At 38.2% G+C, this 19,163-nt stretch overlaps 1 protein-coding gene across 3 annotated transcripts in view; it reads left to right on the top strand.

Moving 5' to 3' along the window:
• Positions 1 to 19,163, top strand: part of LOC131688618 (ionotropic receptor 25a) — an 800,747-nt gene that overhangs the window by 616,617 nt on the left and 164,967 nt on the right. For all 3 annotated transcript variants that reach the window (XM_058972999.1, XM_058973001.1, XM_058973000.1), the window contains one exon: positions 17,624 to 18,216. In XM_058972999.1, the coding sequence (XP_058828982.1) occupies positions 17,624 to 18,216 (593 nt within the window). The remainder of the gene's footprint in view (positions 1 to 17,623; positions 18,217 to 19,163) is intronic.

The raw sequence follows: 19,163 nt of genomic DNA, 5'->3' as shown, positions 1-19,163 counted from the left end.
AGAGAAAATACTGAAATTTTCAGCTATTTTCCTACATAATTTTACGAAAGCTTATTAAACAATTTTTCCTAATAAGTATGTGAAAATTATAAACTAATTGAATTTTTTCAATAGTTTATTTTTTTTATTTAACCGTGATTTTTTAATAAATAGTGACCCTCGCTTCACAACGTAGTCTATTTTTCATGGCTTGCGGTGAGCACGATCTCTCGAATTGCTGAACTGAAAATTATGGAATAGAAATTAATTTTTAGTATTCTTTACAGATTTAACTCGCCGCGCAGATAGCTCTGAATTAGACCCGCTGGTGCCCTAAGACGATTTCGCTAGATTTTCAGAGCACTGTGCACCCAGTGACGGAAGGTTATCGATGATTTTCCCAAACGGTTCGTTTTCGAGAGGTTTTTATTTGTTCTTTGGCATTAGGATTAGCGATAATAATTCAAATCAAGGATACTACTGGGAAGTCACCTTTAGAAAAAGTCGATGTCGAAGTAAAATTTGGAACTATGCATGCATGCACTTCAGAGATAGCGTGATATCAGGAGCTGCGATTTCATTTCAACGCTTTTTTTGTGAAAAGGGCGATACTTACAAATGAAAACTTAAGGTTTTTTTCATTAATGCTACATGATGATGATCATGATACTTCAATGCTGATAGGTGGGACCGAACAAGTAAACAATTGCCAAAGGGCGATACTATTTGTCAATTTCAATAGCAAAACAAATTTTTATTTAATAGTTTCAAATACTTTATGAAGTTTTGGGTTTCGATCACTGAATCATACAATCTAAAAAACACAATAGTTCTTAAATAGGAAATAAAACCAAATCTGGAAATATTCACTGTTGATTTTCTTTGAATGGTATCACTGCTAGTATCGCCCTTTTCAATAAAAAGCGTTGATTTCTTAGTTCTCAGTAGCGTTGGAAATTTGAGTAAAGTATAAACTTCAAATCGATTAAAAAAAAAATTCGATTTTTTGGCTCAGTACAATATATAACCCCTTTAGGAAAATTCAGTTTTCCCACCACAATTTAGATATTTTTTTAACAGAGCATTAACAATAATTCGTTGGTATGTCCATTTTATGGGCCATTTTTTCGCTTTCCCATTGATTTGGTTTGAGATTTGTAGCACTGATGTTGTCCTATGCTGATTTGAGCGATTCTCTGAGTCCTGCCACTATCCCATGTAGTACGTGTTATCAAAAACATCGCGAAGCATCAAGTTCTAAATGTTCTAAAACGATATAATATCCGAAGAGAGTTATAAGAAATGTCTCATCGCACTGTTAGGTGGATTAAAAACGTTTTTATAATTATAATTAAAAGTTAATTTTGGCAACTCAAACGCCTCTAAACCACCGCACTATGGGGAGGCATGTGGCCAAAAATCGAAAATTACATCAACTCCAATTTAAACTAATTCTATACTGAATGTTTATATATACTCTAGCTAAGAAATTCCCAGAGTATCTCGGAAATATATTTGACTTAACTGTGTATATGGGTGTCTAAAGATAAAAATTTTGAAAAATAGAAATATCACGTGCGTTTTTTCAACTGTTCGTATCTTTGCTGAATTTTGAATGAAACATATGTTCAAATATGCCATTTTAAAGCTATGAATGCCAACTTTGTGAATATATTATTGAAAATGCATATATATTGCATTGGTATGGAGTTATATGAAAAATAACGATTCAAAGTCCTAAAATATCCACAAATTGGATCCGGGAAAAAAAATCCCCCAATGTCCCCCGGAATTCTCAATGGGGGATGCAAGGATAATGCATCTTCTAACTTATAGCGAAGATTTTAGTTGCCCGAATTTGCCCTAAACTGACAACGCATCACTTGAAGTTTTAAAGGCAGTCTCAACTAGTCGACCAGAAAAGGATACTTCAGTATATGTTTCGGTTGAGTGCTTCATATTCCACAACGAAATGAGCGTGGACTACAATTTTTATTGAAAAGATAATTCATCTGATTACCTTTTTGCTATTCAAGATTACTGTGTAGCAATAAATGGTGCTGAGTTGTACTGGAATTTCCAACTTACCGTTAACGCGATCAATATAACCAAATATTTGAAATTTTTAAATAGCATGATTTGAAAATTCAAAAATGTTCATGCTTATAATAATGAGCCCCGGAATCGTCAAAAGCAGGTTTTGCGACCAAGAATTTTTTATGACCACTCGTAATATAAAATATGTATTTCAATACCTATTCTGATAGTTTTAACTATTTCGTTTTCGTGATATTGGTTTATATAGGATTCATTATACTATATCTCCGGAACAAGAGTTCCAAATGAAACAACAATTAATCGCAAGCTATAAATATGAAAAAGATATATTGGCATAGCAATCAACTGAAAGAGCGACATTTCTTTTAAAGCTCATTGGTCATTTCAACATTGAAATAATCACTATATAGCCTATGCACTTCAAACTACTTTCTATTTACTTCTATTTAATGAAAAAATTGAAATATTTATTTTCGCTTTTTGAGTTTTTCGTAACACTTTAAAGCCAAAGTCCCATTTTCACTTAAAAAACTACTAACATTTTTTGTAAAAATACTTGTAATAATAATTTTATCGAAAGGTCTTGTAGTAACCTGGAGAATGATGTGAAGAAGAACTGTGAAAAATTTCGAAACGATTGGCCCAGTAGATTTTGAGTTATGATGCACACCGCATTTTTTCGAGGTGCCTTCGGAAATTTACTGTCACTTGACCAATGAAAATTTACGAAAATATTGTTCTAATACTGCATCATTATATGGAAAGTGATTGAATTGACTAAAACTCTCTGTGCCTCTTTTTTATTTGTTTGATAAAAAAGATTACCTTGAATACTTTACACCAACCCCCCTCCCCTCTCCCCCATCCTCATCCCCCTTAAGGTTTTTAAACCTGGATACGTCCATTATGAGTTTCGTTCATTATTAACAACTCAAACAAGCTTTTCGCGAAAGAATATGAGACAAACAATTTTTGGCCACCTGTTCGTATGGAACCTTCCCATAGTGCACCGACTGCTTCGTACACTCGAAGTTGATCAGGCTTCTGTGTCAGAAGGTCAGGTAATTTAGCGGTATTTTTTGTCATTGCCCTGGTAACTATATACAGGCCCGATGAGAGGGGGAGGCAGCCAGGGCAATTGCCCTGGGGCCCGCATCGTATTTGGGGGCCCGCGTTTTTACCTGGAAGATGGGTGAACACGTCCGGTATTCATGAAAGCTAAAAAATATTAAGTTCTTTGTAATTATTCGCCTTATTAAGTTGTTAGATGATGAAAGCGTAAAAAAATGAAAACTTTATTTGATAGTTGACATTTGTTAAACCAAAAGTTCTTAAGGGAGTTTTCTACTTTGTGCACAAGTTTAAAATACGAGTTTTATTGCTTGAATCGACGGAATACACTACAAGATATTGAGAAGCCAATTCAAAGTATTTGCGAAGAAAGCAATAGAGCGTCAAACAGAAATGCCAGCCAACGAAAAACGCATTCATCCTCTTCTACGTTCACTTCTTTACTGGTGGTGCCGGTTGTTGGCTTGGAATCACTGGGCGTGATTGTTGTTGAGTGAATTTTTGTTCCTGTCAGACCCGTAGGTATTTGTTTTGTAGCCGCTTGTGGTTTGCCATAAGATGACGGTGTACTGTTTACGGTTACAGTAGGTGGGCTTTTCTTAGCTGTTTTTGCACAAAGTTTTCCGTGGTGCAGTGTCTTTTTGTAGAATTCGCGCATAGAAATCTACCATGGTTGCATAACCAGTATTGTATGATGAACCGTCGCATTTTCGATTAATCCACATTAAATGGTTACGTATTTAAAAGTTGGTAAATACGGAAGCATTCTCACCACAAAAATAACGTTAGGACACCCGGGAAAATGCGAGGTTACAGCTCTTATGGAAGCCACTTCTCCGTATCTTGACGTAAATTTGTTAATCACGACGTCAGGTGCGTGTGTAGATAATTCGCGTAAGCACATCTCTCTAGAGCCCTCACCTACATATACGGGGATGATGTTAACGTGGCAGCTTTCGTTGGTATGCTGCACGTTGTGCCGCGAAACAAAAGACTAATGTTTGTTATGGTTCATTTGCAGGGCTTTAACTTCTCCCGGATTGAGCACAATCGGCATATTTAGTAATTGTGTCACTTCCTGAGTAGCTGGTCTTACACGACATTTTCAAAAATCAATAGCAACACAATTCGTCTGCAGTCGCTTTTGCCATGTATCTATAGCGGAACGATTTTTTGTTTCTACTGTTTCTAGCCCACTGTACTCGCAGTTGTTTAGTTTGAGTTTTATTATTGCGTTCTGTGTCTATATTGTTGTCGGGTCCTACATCTTCTCACAGCATATCAAAACCGGCTCCTGCGTTAGACATATCGCATTGTTTAATAATTAGATTTGAAATGGTTTTCTTGGAGTCAATATAAGATAAAGTTATGTAAATTGAAAATCTTTTTGATTAAATAATTTTTAACGAAAATTTCGAGCTAATTCTTTTACTATCTCATTTTGCTAACAACAAAAGCTGGAAACTGCTCCATTGCTACCAGCAAATAAATCAATCCGTGTGTCTCTTTGTCTGCACAGTAGAAGCAAAACATCGTATTCCAACCCACTATGTCTAAAAATATGAGTGAAGATTACAAGCAGAAAGTGGCCTATTGTGGTTAAACTGTATTCCTATTTATTTTTAGAGACGGTCTTTAAGATCTATTGTTAAAAGTACAAAGAGAGCAAAAGATGGCCAATGTTTACACCCTACGATTTCACCATGTTAGACATAGCGTGCTGATTATGTTCCAGACTATCATCAAGCAGAAGTGTTTGTTTCGCGAAACGAAATATATCCGCGCACTGTTAAAATAAAAATTCTAAATCCCTCCGGGGGTTGGAATTATTATTTTTGCTATTGCAGCACCTGCAGATCGTTCAGCATCCTTCCGGGGGTGCAAAATACTCTGTTTTGATTGTTTTGTGTTGTTACCCAAGTAACCATAAGCACTAATTTAAAACTCCAGATAAGCTATAAGTTAGCGATTCCATTGCTAACTAGCCGTATACAAGTATTTTTAATGTTTCATTGCACCCAAAATGTAAAGCATTAAATCTAGCACTATATCGACATACTGAACATAGACATCGTGCTAAACAGCTTTTGAAGATAAATGCTATGAAGCTTTTATAGAAAACAAAGTGCAAATCTAGAATCTTCTTATATTGCTTTGAGACACCGAACAATAACAAATATACGTATGCGTCACCTAAACTCGTATGCCTTCATGTAATAAATGATGATGCAATAAACTTAAAATCAAAATGCAAATTCTGCACGATTTTTCGAAAAAAATATAATTGCAAATATAATGCACAATAGAAGTTTGCGTAATGTTCTTCAAACATCTAGGTAGAGTTAGCATTATTCCAAGTATACATGCAAATCTATTTACAGATTTGTGATCAAACGCGTATACCACATTGAGACGAGGTTTTCGACTGCTGATCGAATCCCATTTCTATATCCAAAGCGATTAAGTAATGGTTCGTGGTCTCTTGGGTATAATCCTTACCCCTAATTTAACCACTTCCCCAATCCTTCCCATCAGAGAAATCATGAAAGACAATTCATTGCAAGGCACAAATCTCCGATCAACATGGGGAACGTACCATTTGAGCTAGACGCTACTGATTCCTGAGTATCCGCAAATTGAATAAGAAGCTATCGAAATTCACCTGTCTAGCACGCTATCTATGGCAATATGAGTCAACCGGACACTTAGGGGCCATACACAAATGACGTAGCTTTTTTTCTGCGATTTTTGACCCCTCCCTCCCCCTTCGTAGCATTTGCTCACAAAATTCTAACTTCCTTCTCGTAAATAACGTAGCATTTACCTACCCCCTCCTCCTCGTCCCATGCAAAGCGCCCGGGTGATGAAAAAAATTGCATATGTTTTTCATTTATTTTTAACCCTCCGGAAGTCGCGCATATGGCCCACTCAACGAGCAGCCTCCGGTGCCCAAAGACGATTCGCTAGCTTTTCAGAGCAGTATGCACTCAGTGCACCAGCGCGACTGCCGGAAGCTTAATACATGTCCTTTCAAAATGTTTGACGACTTGATAGTTTTGTTTTGAATTTTATATGTCAAGGGGAGCATGAAGACAAGTTCTCTCAGTTTACAATCGTGCAGCTGCCAATGATTCTAAGAACCATACGTTCATCTAAATTACTAAATTTTTTTTGGTTGAATCCGAAGTGAAAATTTAATTCAGCTTCCAAACTAAGTCTACTAGTCAGCAACATTAGCTAACTAATGTAGCAAGTTAAATCCGCATACAAAATCTTTTCGTATTTTTGCGAACTTTTAATTTCGCGAATCGTAAAATTTACCTCATGAAAAACCGCATCAAAAATAACTTGTTTGCATTTAAATTGATTTTTCTTGGGAATGGAGGATCATTAAATTGTTTTCTCTAAACAATGGGTACTTCATGCTACGTCGCACAACTTCTGACCCTACCCTCCCCCTCGTCACGCTTCGTCACAACTTTGGTATTCCCTCCCTACCCCCCAAAATGCTACGTCATTTATGCACGGCCCCTTATAGAAACCACGAACTCACGAGTTTCCCATGGCTGAAGAGGTACTAACTCATACTGAACTAGAGGGCTTAGGTTTGAAAAGGCCCGGCAGTAATACAAGCCTTGGGGCTCGACGCGGCTCTCGACGGCCCTGACTATATACATATTTTTAAGCGTGTCTGATGTAATTTGAATTCTGGATAAGGAATCAGATAATACATTAGTTTTACCTTTAATATATTCTATTTCAAAATTGTATTCTTCTAAATCCCATCTCATCCGTGTTAATTTAGATGAGGGATTTTTTAGAGAGAATAGATATATAAGTGGTTTGTGATCCATACGAATGATAAATTTTCTGCCATAGATATAAGGCCTAAAATAATCAATCGCCCAATGTACTGCAGTCAATTATTTGATTCTCCTTTAGTATTAACTATTTCTACGACCAGCGACTGCTTCGCTCGCGCGTTGTTTTTCGCATGCCGGGTAACACAAAAAATCAAATATTTTAAAAACCTCATGTTTGCTCAAATTTTTTTTCTTGGAATTGAAAGCTGATATATGCAACATTTTACAACTTAAACAGTATGAATATCGCGTGAAAAAACCATTTAAAACTGCATTTTTTTTTTTGAAAACTTGTTTAAAGAATAGTAGAAATAGTTAACATTTGTTAAAACTTTTTTCGACATTTTCTAGACTAAACATTTGTTAAACCACCAGTGAAGTGTGGTGCAATTCGAAATTAGGCTTTGGCTGTAAAAAATATTATAGTAAAAAGGTGTATAAATTTTCCATTAACTAAAACTATTAGAAATATTTCGAATAACGACAAAATATTTCACGAAGATGTTTAGGTGTACCTAAACAATAAAATTAAAACATGTTTTTCAAAATTCACCACTTTGTGAAAAATGGGAGGGGCCACTTCAGAAATTTTTACTCTTTTTAATAATCTGGAAATTGCAAAATCTGTGGAGAAAGCAATTTCTTTTTCAGTGTCCCAAATGAATTTTGGCATTTTTCATCCCATTTGAATTCTGTTTCTTTGTGTAATAACTTGTTCAGTTGGTAGGTTATATCAGCAAAATTTCGAATGAAGCGACGTAGTTGCAAAAGGCAACAAAGCGTCGTACTTCATCTGCGTTTTTAGGGATTATATAGTTAAAAATTTCTGAATATTTATTTTTGTCAGGCTGTATGCCTTCTTTGGAAATGTGGTGCCCTAAATATGTAACCTCATTTTCAAAGAAATGCCATCTGGTTGGTTTTAATTTCAGGTTAAACTGTCGTAAATGTTTAAATACTCCGATATGATGGTCTATTGAGCATCCAATAACGATAATGTCGTCTATGTACAAGAATGCACATTGTGGTGGTAGTCCACTTAATGCGATTGACATCATTCGTTGAAAGGAGTTTTGGCTAATATTGAGACCATTAAATTCATAATGATCTGTTTCTGTAGAAAATGCTGTATACTTCTTTGAATTTTTATCTAACGAGATTTGATGAAATCCGGACATCAAGTCCAAAAATATTTAGCTCGACCTAGCTGATCCAGAATTTCATCTATACGAGGTAAAAGAAATTTGTCTGGTGTGATGTTTTTATTAAGCTGACGGTAATCTATAACGATTCGCCATTTTTTGTCTTCAGTTGGAGTGGTTTTCTTCGGGGCTAGTACGATAGGTGAGTTTAGGGTGAAGTCGAATTTTGAATTATTCCGTCCTTGAGAATTTTTTTGTATTTGATTCTAAATCTCTTGCTTTTGAGATTCGGGTATTCTGTAATTTTTATATATGTGTGTTTGATTTCGTTAATTGGTATGTTCTGTGTACCTTGAATTGAAAAAAATATCATTAAATTCAAGACAAAGTTTTTCAAGTTTGCCTTTTATAAGGGGATCCTTGTTATTAATTTTTAATTCATTAGTAATTTTTTGGTTTCGTTCGTTTGAATGCATCATATTTGCGCTAACCGCAAAAGAGCAATAATAGACATTCGCTAGTGATTCATATGCAGGTTTAAAATTTGGTGGCAATAAAAAATCTTTCGCAATTGTGTTAATAAATTTTATGTAGCAGTTTTCTCTATTGACAATTGTGTTAGCACAAAAAATTCCAGGGTTTATTTCTGTAGATAAAATTACGCTGTCTTCGGGAATGTTGAGATTGTTTAGTTATTTTATGATTTCACACCTGGCTGGTATAAGATTTGTTTGTGTATGTCTGTTAACGATCAGAATACTATGTTTCGAAATTTATTGCTAAATCGAGTAGCCAAGATTCGTAGTTTATTTTGCATTCGTGTTTGATCAGGAAATCTCTCCCTAAAATTCCATTTGTTGGAATCGGGAAATCTTTTCCGTCGTCCCTTCAAAAGTGAATATTGATCTCACACCTGAGGATTACGATTGATTTCAGAGTTCTTGGATGAGTTTCTATTGAAATGCAGGTATTTGATATTGATGTGATGAGATAACTGTGAGATCAAGGCCAATAGGTCACTTACAGGTCAGGATCCCTTTCTCATAACTTTTCAAAAGTCCTCATGGTGTTTAAAACGAGAGGTTATCAATGTACTGATTTGATAATTATTATTGTAATATTGAATGAAGTCAGTCAGCATCAATATTTTTTTCTCTTAAACCCACTTATGTTTTTGGCTGGGTGGGGGTGTTAAACCCCAAATCCTCCTCTTGGCTACGTTGTTGCTTGGAGTTATTTATATCGCTTTTCGTTTTCCGAGATATGTTTCAGATCGATCCGATGGTTAAAAGTTAGAAAATTTGCAGTCAGAAGGTTCACAATTTTTTTTCACCGATAAGTGATCAAGTTCCATCTAGACAACTTGGAATTGTTCGGTGGTTATTTCTAGCGATTGTAGATAGAAAAAGGAAATAAGATATTCGTTTCATCGTAATAATATTTGGTCTATTTAAATCGATTATTACTATATTGAACAATAAATTGGCGACAAGGAGTAATGTACAAACAACAAGCCATAACTTTTAAAGTATTCAAAATAGACATTTAATGTCTTTAGTAAAGTTATTCGCTAAAGAAAGTGCCACAAATTTTCTGAAGGCATCATTTCAATACAATCATTTCCAAGAAAATTTATGAACATATATCACTCGTAGGGAGATTAATCAGCAAAAGCACAATTCCAATAGAAAGGGCATATTGCATCCATTAAATTTTCCGAAGATACTATTGACCTAAAATTAGCCATTTTGGCGTTAATAATAGATTGCAAGTTTTGGTCTTATTTCTGGCTATGGGAAATGGAAAAATCTTTCGTCCGTATTTAAAGTTAAATATCTCTTTTGATAATAGTCCGATTTCAACAATATATAACTCGTTCGAAAGGTATTCGTATAAGCTATCTAAAAATATGTAGTGTTTATCTATGTCAATTTCGTCGGATAATTTAAAAAACTGTAAGAAACGCCATTTTTTCATTCGTTTTCGAGCTCTCCATCGAGACAAAGGTTGTTTTTTTAGTCCGTAGTGCTGTGTGTGGCGATAAAGAATAGTGTTAATCCGCATTCAAGGTTATTTTGCCAGTTCGGTTCGGTCCTCAGTCTTTTGTTCGCGTGTGAGGATTAAACAATAGCCAGCTGTATAAGCTGGATCGGTTCGTCGTTGGACACCAGTTTAAAGCTAAGTGGTTTTTGTCTTTTGTAACACATTTATTGCTTTCTTCCGTCTGCGCGGGCGCTGACCCCGTGCGTTGACGTTTTCTATGGTTCCCTCTCCGGATGGTCAAATGGAAGTTGAATCGGATTCAACTTCTAAGGCTCCCCCCCGGCCCAAATGCTATCCAGAACTCTCAACTGGTCCATTTGTGGTCTTCTTTCGGCCCAAGACTAAATCACTGAATCTTCTTCAGATTTCTAGAGACCTGACGGAACGGTTCTCGGTTGTGACCGAAATATCAAAGGTCCGCTCGGACAAGGTAAGGGTGTTGCTAGCCAACTCAAAGCAGGCAAACGATATTGCTTGCTGTGAGCACTTTACGCGGGATTATAACGTGTATATTCCAGCTGTAAAAGTACAATCCGAAGGCGTCGTAACCAATGACAGTTTGACGTGCGAGGATCTGCTGAAGTACGGGGTTGGCCGTTTCAGAGACCGCTTACTTCAGCCAGTGAAAATACTTGAGTGCAAACGTTTGCACTCAGTAGTAGTTACGGGGGATGGTTCAAAAACGTACCCCCAATCAAACTCTTATCGGGTGACCTTCGCTGGTACCGCTTTGCCAAATTTCGTCCTCTTGCACAAGGTGCGTCTGCCTGTGCGTCTGTTTGTGCCGCGGGTCATGAATTGCACAAAGTGTAAACAACTGGGTCACACAGCCACCCATTGTAGCAATAAGGCCCGCTGTGGAAAATGCGGGGAGAATCATCTAGATGATTCGTGCAGTAAGCAAGCCGAAAAGTGTCCTTACTGTGCGGAGAGTCTGCATGATATCTCAGCATGTCCCGCGTACAAACTACGCGGGAATAAACTGAAACGTTCCCTTGTGGGACGATCCAAACATTCTTTCGCAGAAATGGTAAAGAATGCTACGCCACCATCTATACTCACTTGCCTCCTGACGAGGACGAGGCTGGTAACCCACAAGAGGGAACATCTACTAGGGTGCCTAAAAGTTATAGGAAGAGGAGAAACATTTCCTCTCGTAAAGTTCCTTGTAAAGGCCAGAAGGCGTCCCTTGACGGGGCTCCGACAGTGACATCTATTGGAAGTGTTGCAACCAAATCGAAGCAATTAGCTCCTGGTCTCGGAGGATTAAGCTCAGAGAAGGAGTTCCCAGCACTTCAAGGAACATCAAAAATCCCAAGTGTTCCTTTGTTTCAGTTCGAGAGTAATCACAGCACTGGAATTATAAAACTCTCGGACATAGTGGACTGGATAATAAAAACTTTCACTATTACTGATTCTATTGAAAGTCTTATGTTAGCTTTTCTCCCTACAGTGAGAACATTTTTGAAGCAGTTGACTGCTAAATGGCCCCTCCTCTCAGCGATTGTATCCTTCGATGGCTAACTCATCGAACGAGGTCACGGATTTGATCACTGTTCTACAATGGAATTGCAGAAGTATCATTCCGAAAATCGATTCCTTCAAAATTTTAATAAATAATTTGAGTTGCGATGCATTTGCATTATGTGAAACTTGGTTAACTTCCGACATAGATCTCAACTTCCACGACTTTAATATTATTCGCTTGGATCGAGACACCCCCTATGGAGGAGTGCTTTTGGGGATCAAAAAGTGCTATTCCTTCTACACAAATAACCTTCCCTCGATAACAGGAATTGAAATTGTCGCTGGTCAAGTAAAAACCAAAGGCAAAAGCCTTTGCATAGCTTCCATATATATTCCCCCCAACACCGCGGTTGGGCACCGACGGCTACAAGACATCTTAGAATCCCTGCCAGCACCGCGACTAGTTTTAGGAGACTTTAACTCTCACGGTACAGCATGGGGTTGCCTCTATGATGATAACCGGTCTTCCTTAATTCAGGATCTTTGCGATAACTTCAATTTGACAATTTCAAACACGGGTGAAATGACACGGATTCCTGCTCCTCCAGCGCGCCCGAACGCCTTAGACTTGTCCCTTTGCTCATCATTGCTGCGGTTAAATTGCACGTGGAAGGTAATTCCTGATCCCCACGGCAGCGACCATCTGCCGATTGTAGTCTCAATCAATAACGGTTCAATGCCATTGAAATCAATCAATATTTCGTATGACCTCACACGAAATATCGATTGGAAGAGCTATGCTGCCGCGATATCCGACAACATCGAATCTACCCAAGAACTTCCTCCGGAGGAAGAGTACAGCTTTTGGCTGGCTTGATTCTCGACAGCGCGACTAAGCCAGTACCCAGCGCGAACATACAAAAACGCTCTCCTAATCCGTGGTGGGACAAAGAGTGCTCAGACGTGTACGCGGAGAAGGCCGCCGCGTATGAGACCTTCCGGGACGACGGGTTACCCGCTACCTATCGACAATATGCGACGTTAGAAACGCGAATGAAGAGTTTGATGAAAGCCAAGAAACGTAGTTACTGGCGCCGGTTCGTTGACGGACTAACGAGAGAAACATCGATGAGCACGGCCCGGCGTTTACGAAACCGAAACAGTACTAACGAGAGTGCAGAATATTCAAACCGTTGGATATTCGATTTCGCCAAGAAGGTTTGTCCGGATTCCGCCCCGGCACAGAAGATTTACCGCGCCGCGTCTCCTCACGATAGCGCGAACGAAACACCTTTTTCGATGGTGGAGTTCTCACTTGCTCTCTTGTCGTATAACAATAAAGCTCCGGGGCCAGACAGAATCAAATTCAACTTGTTGAAGAATCCGCCTGACTCTGCCAAGAGACGCTTGTTGAACTTATTTAATAAGTTTCTCGAGGCTAACATTGTCCCACTCGATTGGAGACAAGTGAAGGTCATCGCCATCCAAAAACCAGAAAAACCAGCCTCCGACCACAATTCGTACCGTCCGATCGCAATGCTATCCTGTATCCGGAAGTTGTTCGAGAAAATGATCCTATCCCGCCTCGACAATTGGGTCGAAGCAAATGGCTTACTGTCAGATACACAATTTGGCTTCCGCAAAGGCAAAAGGACGAACGATTGTCTTGCGTTGCTCTCAACTGAAATTCAAATGGCCTATGCTAGCAAAGAGCAGATGGCATTAGTGTTCCTAGATATTAAGGGGGCTTTTGATTCAGTTTCGATCAACATTCTTTCAGAGAAGCTGCACCAGCATGGTCTTTCAGCGACTTTAAACAACCTTTTACTAAACTTGTTGTCGGAAAAGCACATGCATTTTTCGCATGGTGACTTATCGACATCACGATTTAGCTACATGGGCCTTCCCCAGGGCTTCTGTCTAAGCCCCCTGTTATACAATTTCTACGTCAACGACATTGATGAATGTCTTGATAATTCCTGCACGTTAAGGCAACTTGCAGAGGATGTCGTGGTGTGTGTTACGGGACCCAAATCTGTCGATCTACAAGGACCATTACAGAATACCTTAGACAATTTGTCTGCTTGGGCTATTAAGCTGAGTATCGAATTCTCCACGGAGAAAACTGAGCTAGTTGTATTTTCAAGGAAGCGTGAACCAGCACAACTACAGCTTCTATTATTGGGTCAAACTATCGCTCAGGTCTTCACAGTAAAATATCTAGGGGTCTGGTTCGACTCGAAACGTACTTGGGGATGCCATATTCGGTATCTGAAACAGAAATGCCAGCAAAGGATCAACTTTCTTCGTACAATAACCGGAACATGGTGGGGTGCCCACTCAGGAGACCTAATTAGGTTGTATCAAACAACGATACTGTCGGTAATGGAATACGGATGCTTCTTCTTTCGCTCCACCGCGAACATACATTTCATCAAACTCGAAAGAATTCAGTATCGTTGTTTGCGTATCGCCTTAGGGTGCATGCAGTCGACCCATACGATGAGTCTAGAAGTGCTGTCGGGCGTTCTCCCGTTGAAAAATCGATTTTGGGAACTCTCATATCGATTGCTCATTCGATGCGATATCTTGAACCCGGTCGTGATTGAAAATTTCGAAAGGCTTGTTGAGCTCAATTCTCAGACCCGTTTCATGTCCCTGTACTTTGACTACATGGCGCAGAATATTAACCCTTCTTCTTACAATCCCAACCGTGTGCATTTCATAAATACTTCTGAATCTACTGTTTTCTTCGACACATCCATGAAAGACGAGATTAGTGGAATTCCGGACCACATACGCCCACAAGTGGTTCCAAACATTTTTTATAATAAATTCCGAGAAGTCGACTGTTCTAAGATGTTTTATACTGACGGATCAAACCTCGAAGGGTCCACTGGCTTCGGTATTTTCAATCAAAAGTTCACCACCTCCTACAAACTCAGTGACCCTGCTTCAGTTTACGCCGCAGAACTAGCTGCCATTCAGTATACCCTTGGAGTCATTGAAACATTACCCGCAGGCCATTACTTCATCGTTTCAGATAGCCTCAGTTCCATTGACGCTATTCGCTCGATGAAACATGGAAAGCACTCCTCGTATTTTTTGGGGAAAATACGGGAGCTACTGAGTGCTTTATCTGACAAATCTTTCCAGATTACCTTGGTATGGGTCCCTTCTCATTGCTCCATTCCGGGCAATGAGAAGGCAGACTCCTTAGCTAAGATGGGTGCCTTAGAAGGAGACGTTTATGAAAGACCAATTTGCTTCAGCGAATTTTTCAGTATTACTCATTAGAGAACCCTCGAAAGTTGGCAAACTTCGTGGAGCAGTGGGGAGCTGGGAAGGTGGCTACATTCGATAATCCCTAAGGTATCGACGAAACCTTGGTTCAAGGGGATGGATGTGGGTCGTGACTTCATTCGTGTGATGTCCCGACTCATGGCGAACCATTACACGCTGGCTGCACATCTCCGGCGTATTGGGCTCGTGGATAGTGGTATCTGCGCTTGTGGCGACGGCTATCACGACATCGAGCACAATGTCTGGGCGTGGACCGAGTACAGTTCCGCCAGGTCTCGGCTAATGGATACCCTGAGGGCCCGAGGAATACCAACCAACGTCCCGGTTCGAGATGTGCTGGCAAGCCGTGATGTACTATATATGTCCCTTATTTATACCTTTGTGAAAACCATCAATATACAAGTCTAACTGCCCCTTCTTATTTTCCTTATCATTCTCAGAACCCTCTTCCACCTGTATCAAAGCATCTGTATCGAATAAGCCAACAAACACGGGACCTACGGCACCAGAGCTGCCAGATTATTTTTTTGAAAATCTGTATCCTCGTTACAAAAAATCTGTTTTTGTCTGTATTGAATGCAGAAAAAGAATTTAGATGATTGATTCCCATTTATAAGCCTCAAGTATTGTCTACTATAAATTCAAGCATTAAACCGGAATTTGAATTGTGTACTTTAAAGTAATCTGTACATTTCCCAACTCAAGTTTTTAATTTTTTAAAAGTGTTATGGTTCATTTGACAATTATTTATTGAAGAAACGGCCAAAGTTAATGAAAATGATTTCAGAAAGGGTCCGCCAATTGAAAATTCTTAAAATCTGTGTTAATCTGTATTGAACATTGAAAATCTGTATTAAATCTGTATTCTGTATCAAGTCTGTTTCTGTCCTTAAAAATCTGTATAATACAGATAAATCTGTATAAATGGCAGCTCTGTACGGCACGAACATAACACGCTTAACTCGAAATGTAGCCGATCCACATCTGAGCCGTACTATGAAATCGTCTGGAAAACCCCCTGCCATCTTGAGGAGGACCACCCGGCGTCCCAGTACATGATTCCCCTGATGAAGGCCACCCGAGTTTGTAATCCATCCGTTGATCTCACGATGCCTGAAACTGAAATAATTTTCTCTCCCTGCCATCTTTGTCTACCCTCCCTCCCCTGACTCTTATACCCAAAAGTAACACCCCTACCCCCCCCCCCCCCCCAATATCTTCACGCTTCTCCTTTAGCTCTTCTTCTCTTCTAGTTTTAACTATTATATTATATAATCTCGTTGAAAATGACCAACTCTACTACCCAGAAAAATAACTATAATTACGAATCTTTACAAAATTTAATCATGCCCTCTAGTTATTCCTACTTTTAAGATAGTCGTAAAAAAATTTCCCCCTTAGTTAAACATTATTTGCTCCAATAATCTCACTGATAAAAATGTCAAACCATATTGCCACAAAAACTAAATGACCCCCCTAATCTTACGAAAATAATATTATCCCCTCGTGTAGATATATAAGATAGCTATAAAATCACATTAGTTTCATTTTAAAAAAAATCAATATGTAATCTCCTAGTTTTATGCAATTTAAAATGTAAAACAAAACTAAATTGGCACCTTTAAGCTAACGCAACGTGCCTTATCAAATAAACGATTTGAATAAAAAAACGCCATTTTTACACATTCTCTCATTCATATCCTAGAAAATAAACATCAGAATCAAAAACAAATTAATAGCGTTCTGTCTGGGTGTTAGGCCTTTCATTTAAAATTGGTTTGGATAAGATCAGTTCAGCCATTGCTGAGAAAGACGAATGAGAGTTTGTCCGTTACATACACACACAGACATTGTCCCAAATCGTCGAGCTGAGTCGACTGTTACATAAGAGTAGGCCCTCCGGGCCACAGAAAGATACTTGAAAGTTTGAGCAAATTATGTACATTTCTTAAATTATCATAATTTGCATCCATGCAAAAAATTTTTAGCATTTTTTGACATACGTATATTCTCCTAATTTTGTCAAATTATTCATTGCATATACTCCTAATTTTGTCACATTATGCAGGATGCTTTTAGGTATGCAAAACAATAATGACTAAATCAAAAAACGAAAACAAATATTTTGGTAATTGTTCTAATTACTCCTCTGTGCTATAGTTCATTTCGTTTACGACATCTTGATAGATTTAATATAAGGATCACGAGAGTGTTGATGTTGGAACGCTCTTCAGTTTTATCTTGCGATTTATGATTATATTTAAAATTATTCTCGATATAATTTGCGCCTTCCCCTTTCATTATGGTATGTAAACACAGATTCAAAGTCATTACGCATTAAAAAAAACTTTTCAATCGCATTTTACTTGGTCACTTCCTTCCTTCGATTTTTTGTATGAAGAGGCGTACATGCATATCCTTCGTGTGGCATTTCAATCAAAAGCTACTTTACCGAAAGTTCAGTAAAATTTGTTAGATAGCGCAATATCAGGTCTGATCAACGTGACTGATCTTCATTGCTAGACATTATTTCTACTTGTCTCGGCAGAGATTCCACGTGTCCTTAATTTGCTCTCAATCCATTTAGCTACCTTAATTAAACACAATATGATGTTGAAGAAACAGATTAAAATTTACACTATCGACAATACTGATCATTTTCACAGTAATAATAATACAATTTTCTTTTTTTTCTAGCAAGAACCATTCATAATACGAGATTCAACTGCACCCAAGGGATTTAAAGGGTATTGCATTGATCTACTAGATGAAATCGCGAAAATTGTGAAGTTCGATTACGAAATTAAAGAAGTCGAAGATGGAAAATTTGGTAACATGAATGAGAAAGGAGAGTGGAATGGAATCGTACGAAAATTAATCGACAAGCAAGCTGATATTGGTTTAGGATCTATGTCTGTGATGGCGGAACGTGAAACAGTAATCGATTTTACTGTGCCATATTACGATTTAGTAGGAATTTCTATAATGATGCAACTACCAAGCACACCCAGTTCTTTGTTTAAATTTTTAACTGTGCTGGAAACGAACGTGTGGCTTTGCATTTTGGCAGCATACTTTTTCACTAGTTTCTTGATGTGGATTTTTGATCGATACAGCCCGTACAGTTACCAAAACAACCGCGAAAAATATAAAAATGATGACGAAAAACGCGAATTCAACATCAAAGAATGTCTTTGGTTTTGTATGACTTCTCTCACACCACAAGGCGGAGGTGAAGCTCCGAAAAATCTGTCCGGTCGATTAGTGGCAGCAACTTGGTGGTTGTTTGGGTGAGTATCATGAGCATGTTGATTTTCAATTCAGTTGATTCGCCTATTTTGAATTTAATTTCCTTTAGAAATGTTCAAGCAACTACGGGCGATCTCTTATGCTTATGCTTATGCTTAATTTCCTTTAGAAATGTTCACTATTAACGATATGCTCGAAGATTTTATGAATGAATGAAACAGTTCTCCAAACAAAAATCATAGTTTGCTTCATTAGTATATTTCCCAAAAAAGTAGTAGTATTTGGAAATCGTAATTTCTGCACTCAACATTACATGAATATATAATATTCGAGATATCGTTTATTAGAAAACGATTCTCACAAACGCAGGCCTCATAGGTACTACCCGAATTTAGCCGCGATCAAGTTTAAATGGATTGATCGTTTCATTCCATTTGCCATTCTTCTCACTCTCATCACGGTGAGAAAAGAACCACACTTCCGAAAGCTTCTGACATGCTCCCGCGATTGCACGCTGAAAGAAACTAGTAAAAGTGCGTTCTGCTAGTTGAATGAGAACTCGAAAGATGGTGTTAGAATCACCAAAATGATGTTGTCGAAGGTTTGTTCCTGGAATTTGACAGTGGGATTAGGGTTGGAAAAACCAGAGGATTTTAAAAACCGGTATTTTCGGTACTAGAAATTAATAAATTGGTGATATCGGTATTTAAAAAAAATTACAAACTGTATTAACAAAATAATCGCTCAATATACAAAGCACATTGGGCATTTGATCAATTAGCAGAGAACATGATTTGCTTTCAAAGTGCTCCAATATCGAAAAAGCTTAGTGATTTGATTACTATTATGGTATTGTGAATATTTTCTAAAGTCCAGGGGCGGGAATAGCGTAATTGGTAAGGGACCATTCATAAATTACGTAACGCTTTTAGGGGGGGAGGGGGTACGACAAGTTGTGACATAGGGGGGAGGGGGTGTTAACTAGATC

This window comes from Topomyia yanbarensis, chromosome 3, assembly GCF_030247195.1.
Source record: "Topomyia yanbarensis strain Yona2022 chromosome 3, ASM3024719v1, whole genome shotgun sequence".
Classification (NCBI taxonomy): Eukaryota; Metazoa; Arthropoda; class Insecta; order Diptera; family Culicidae; genus Topomyia; species Topomyia yanbarensis.
Note: the sequence above shows the minus strand (reverse complement) of the source record. Positions and strands in the feature narration are given on the sequence as shown.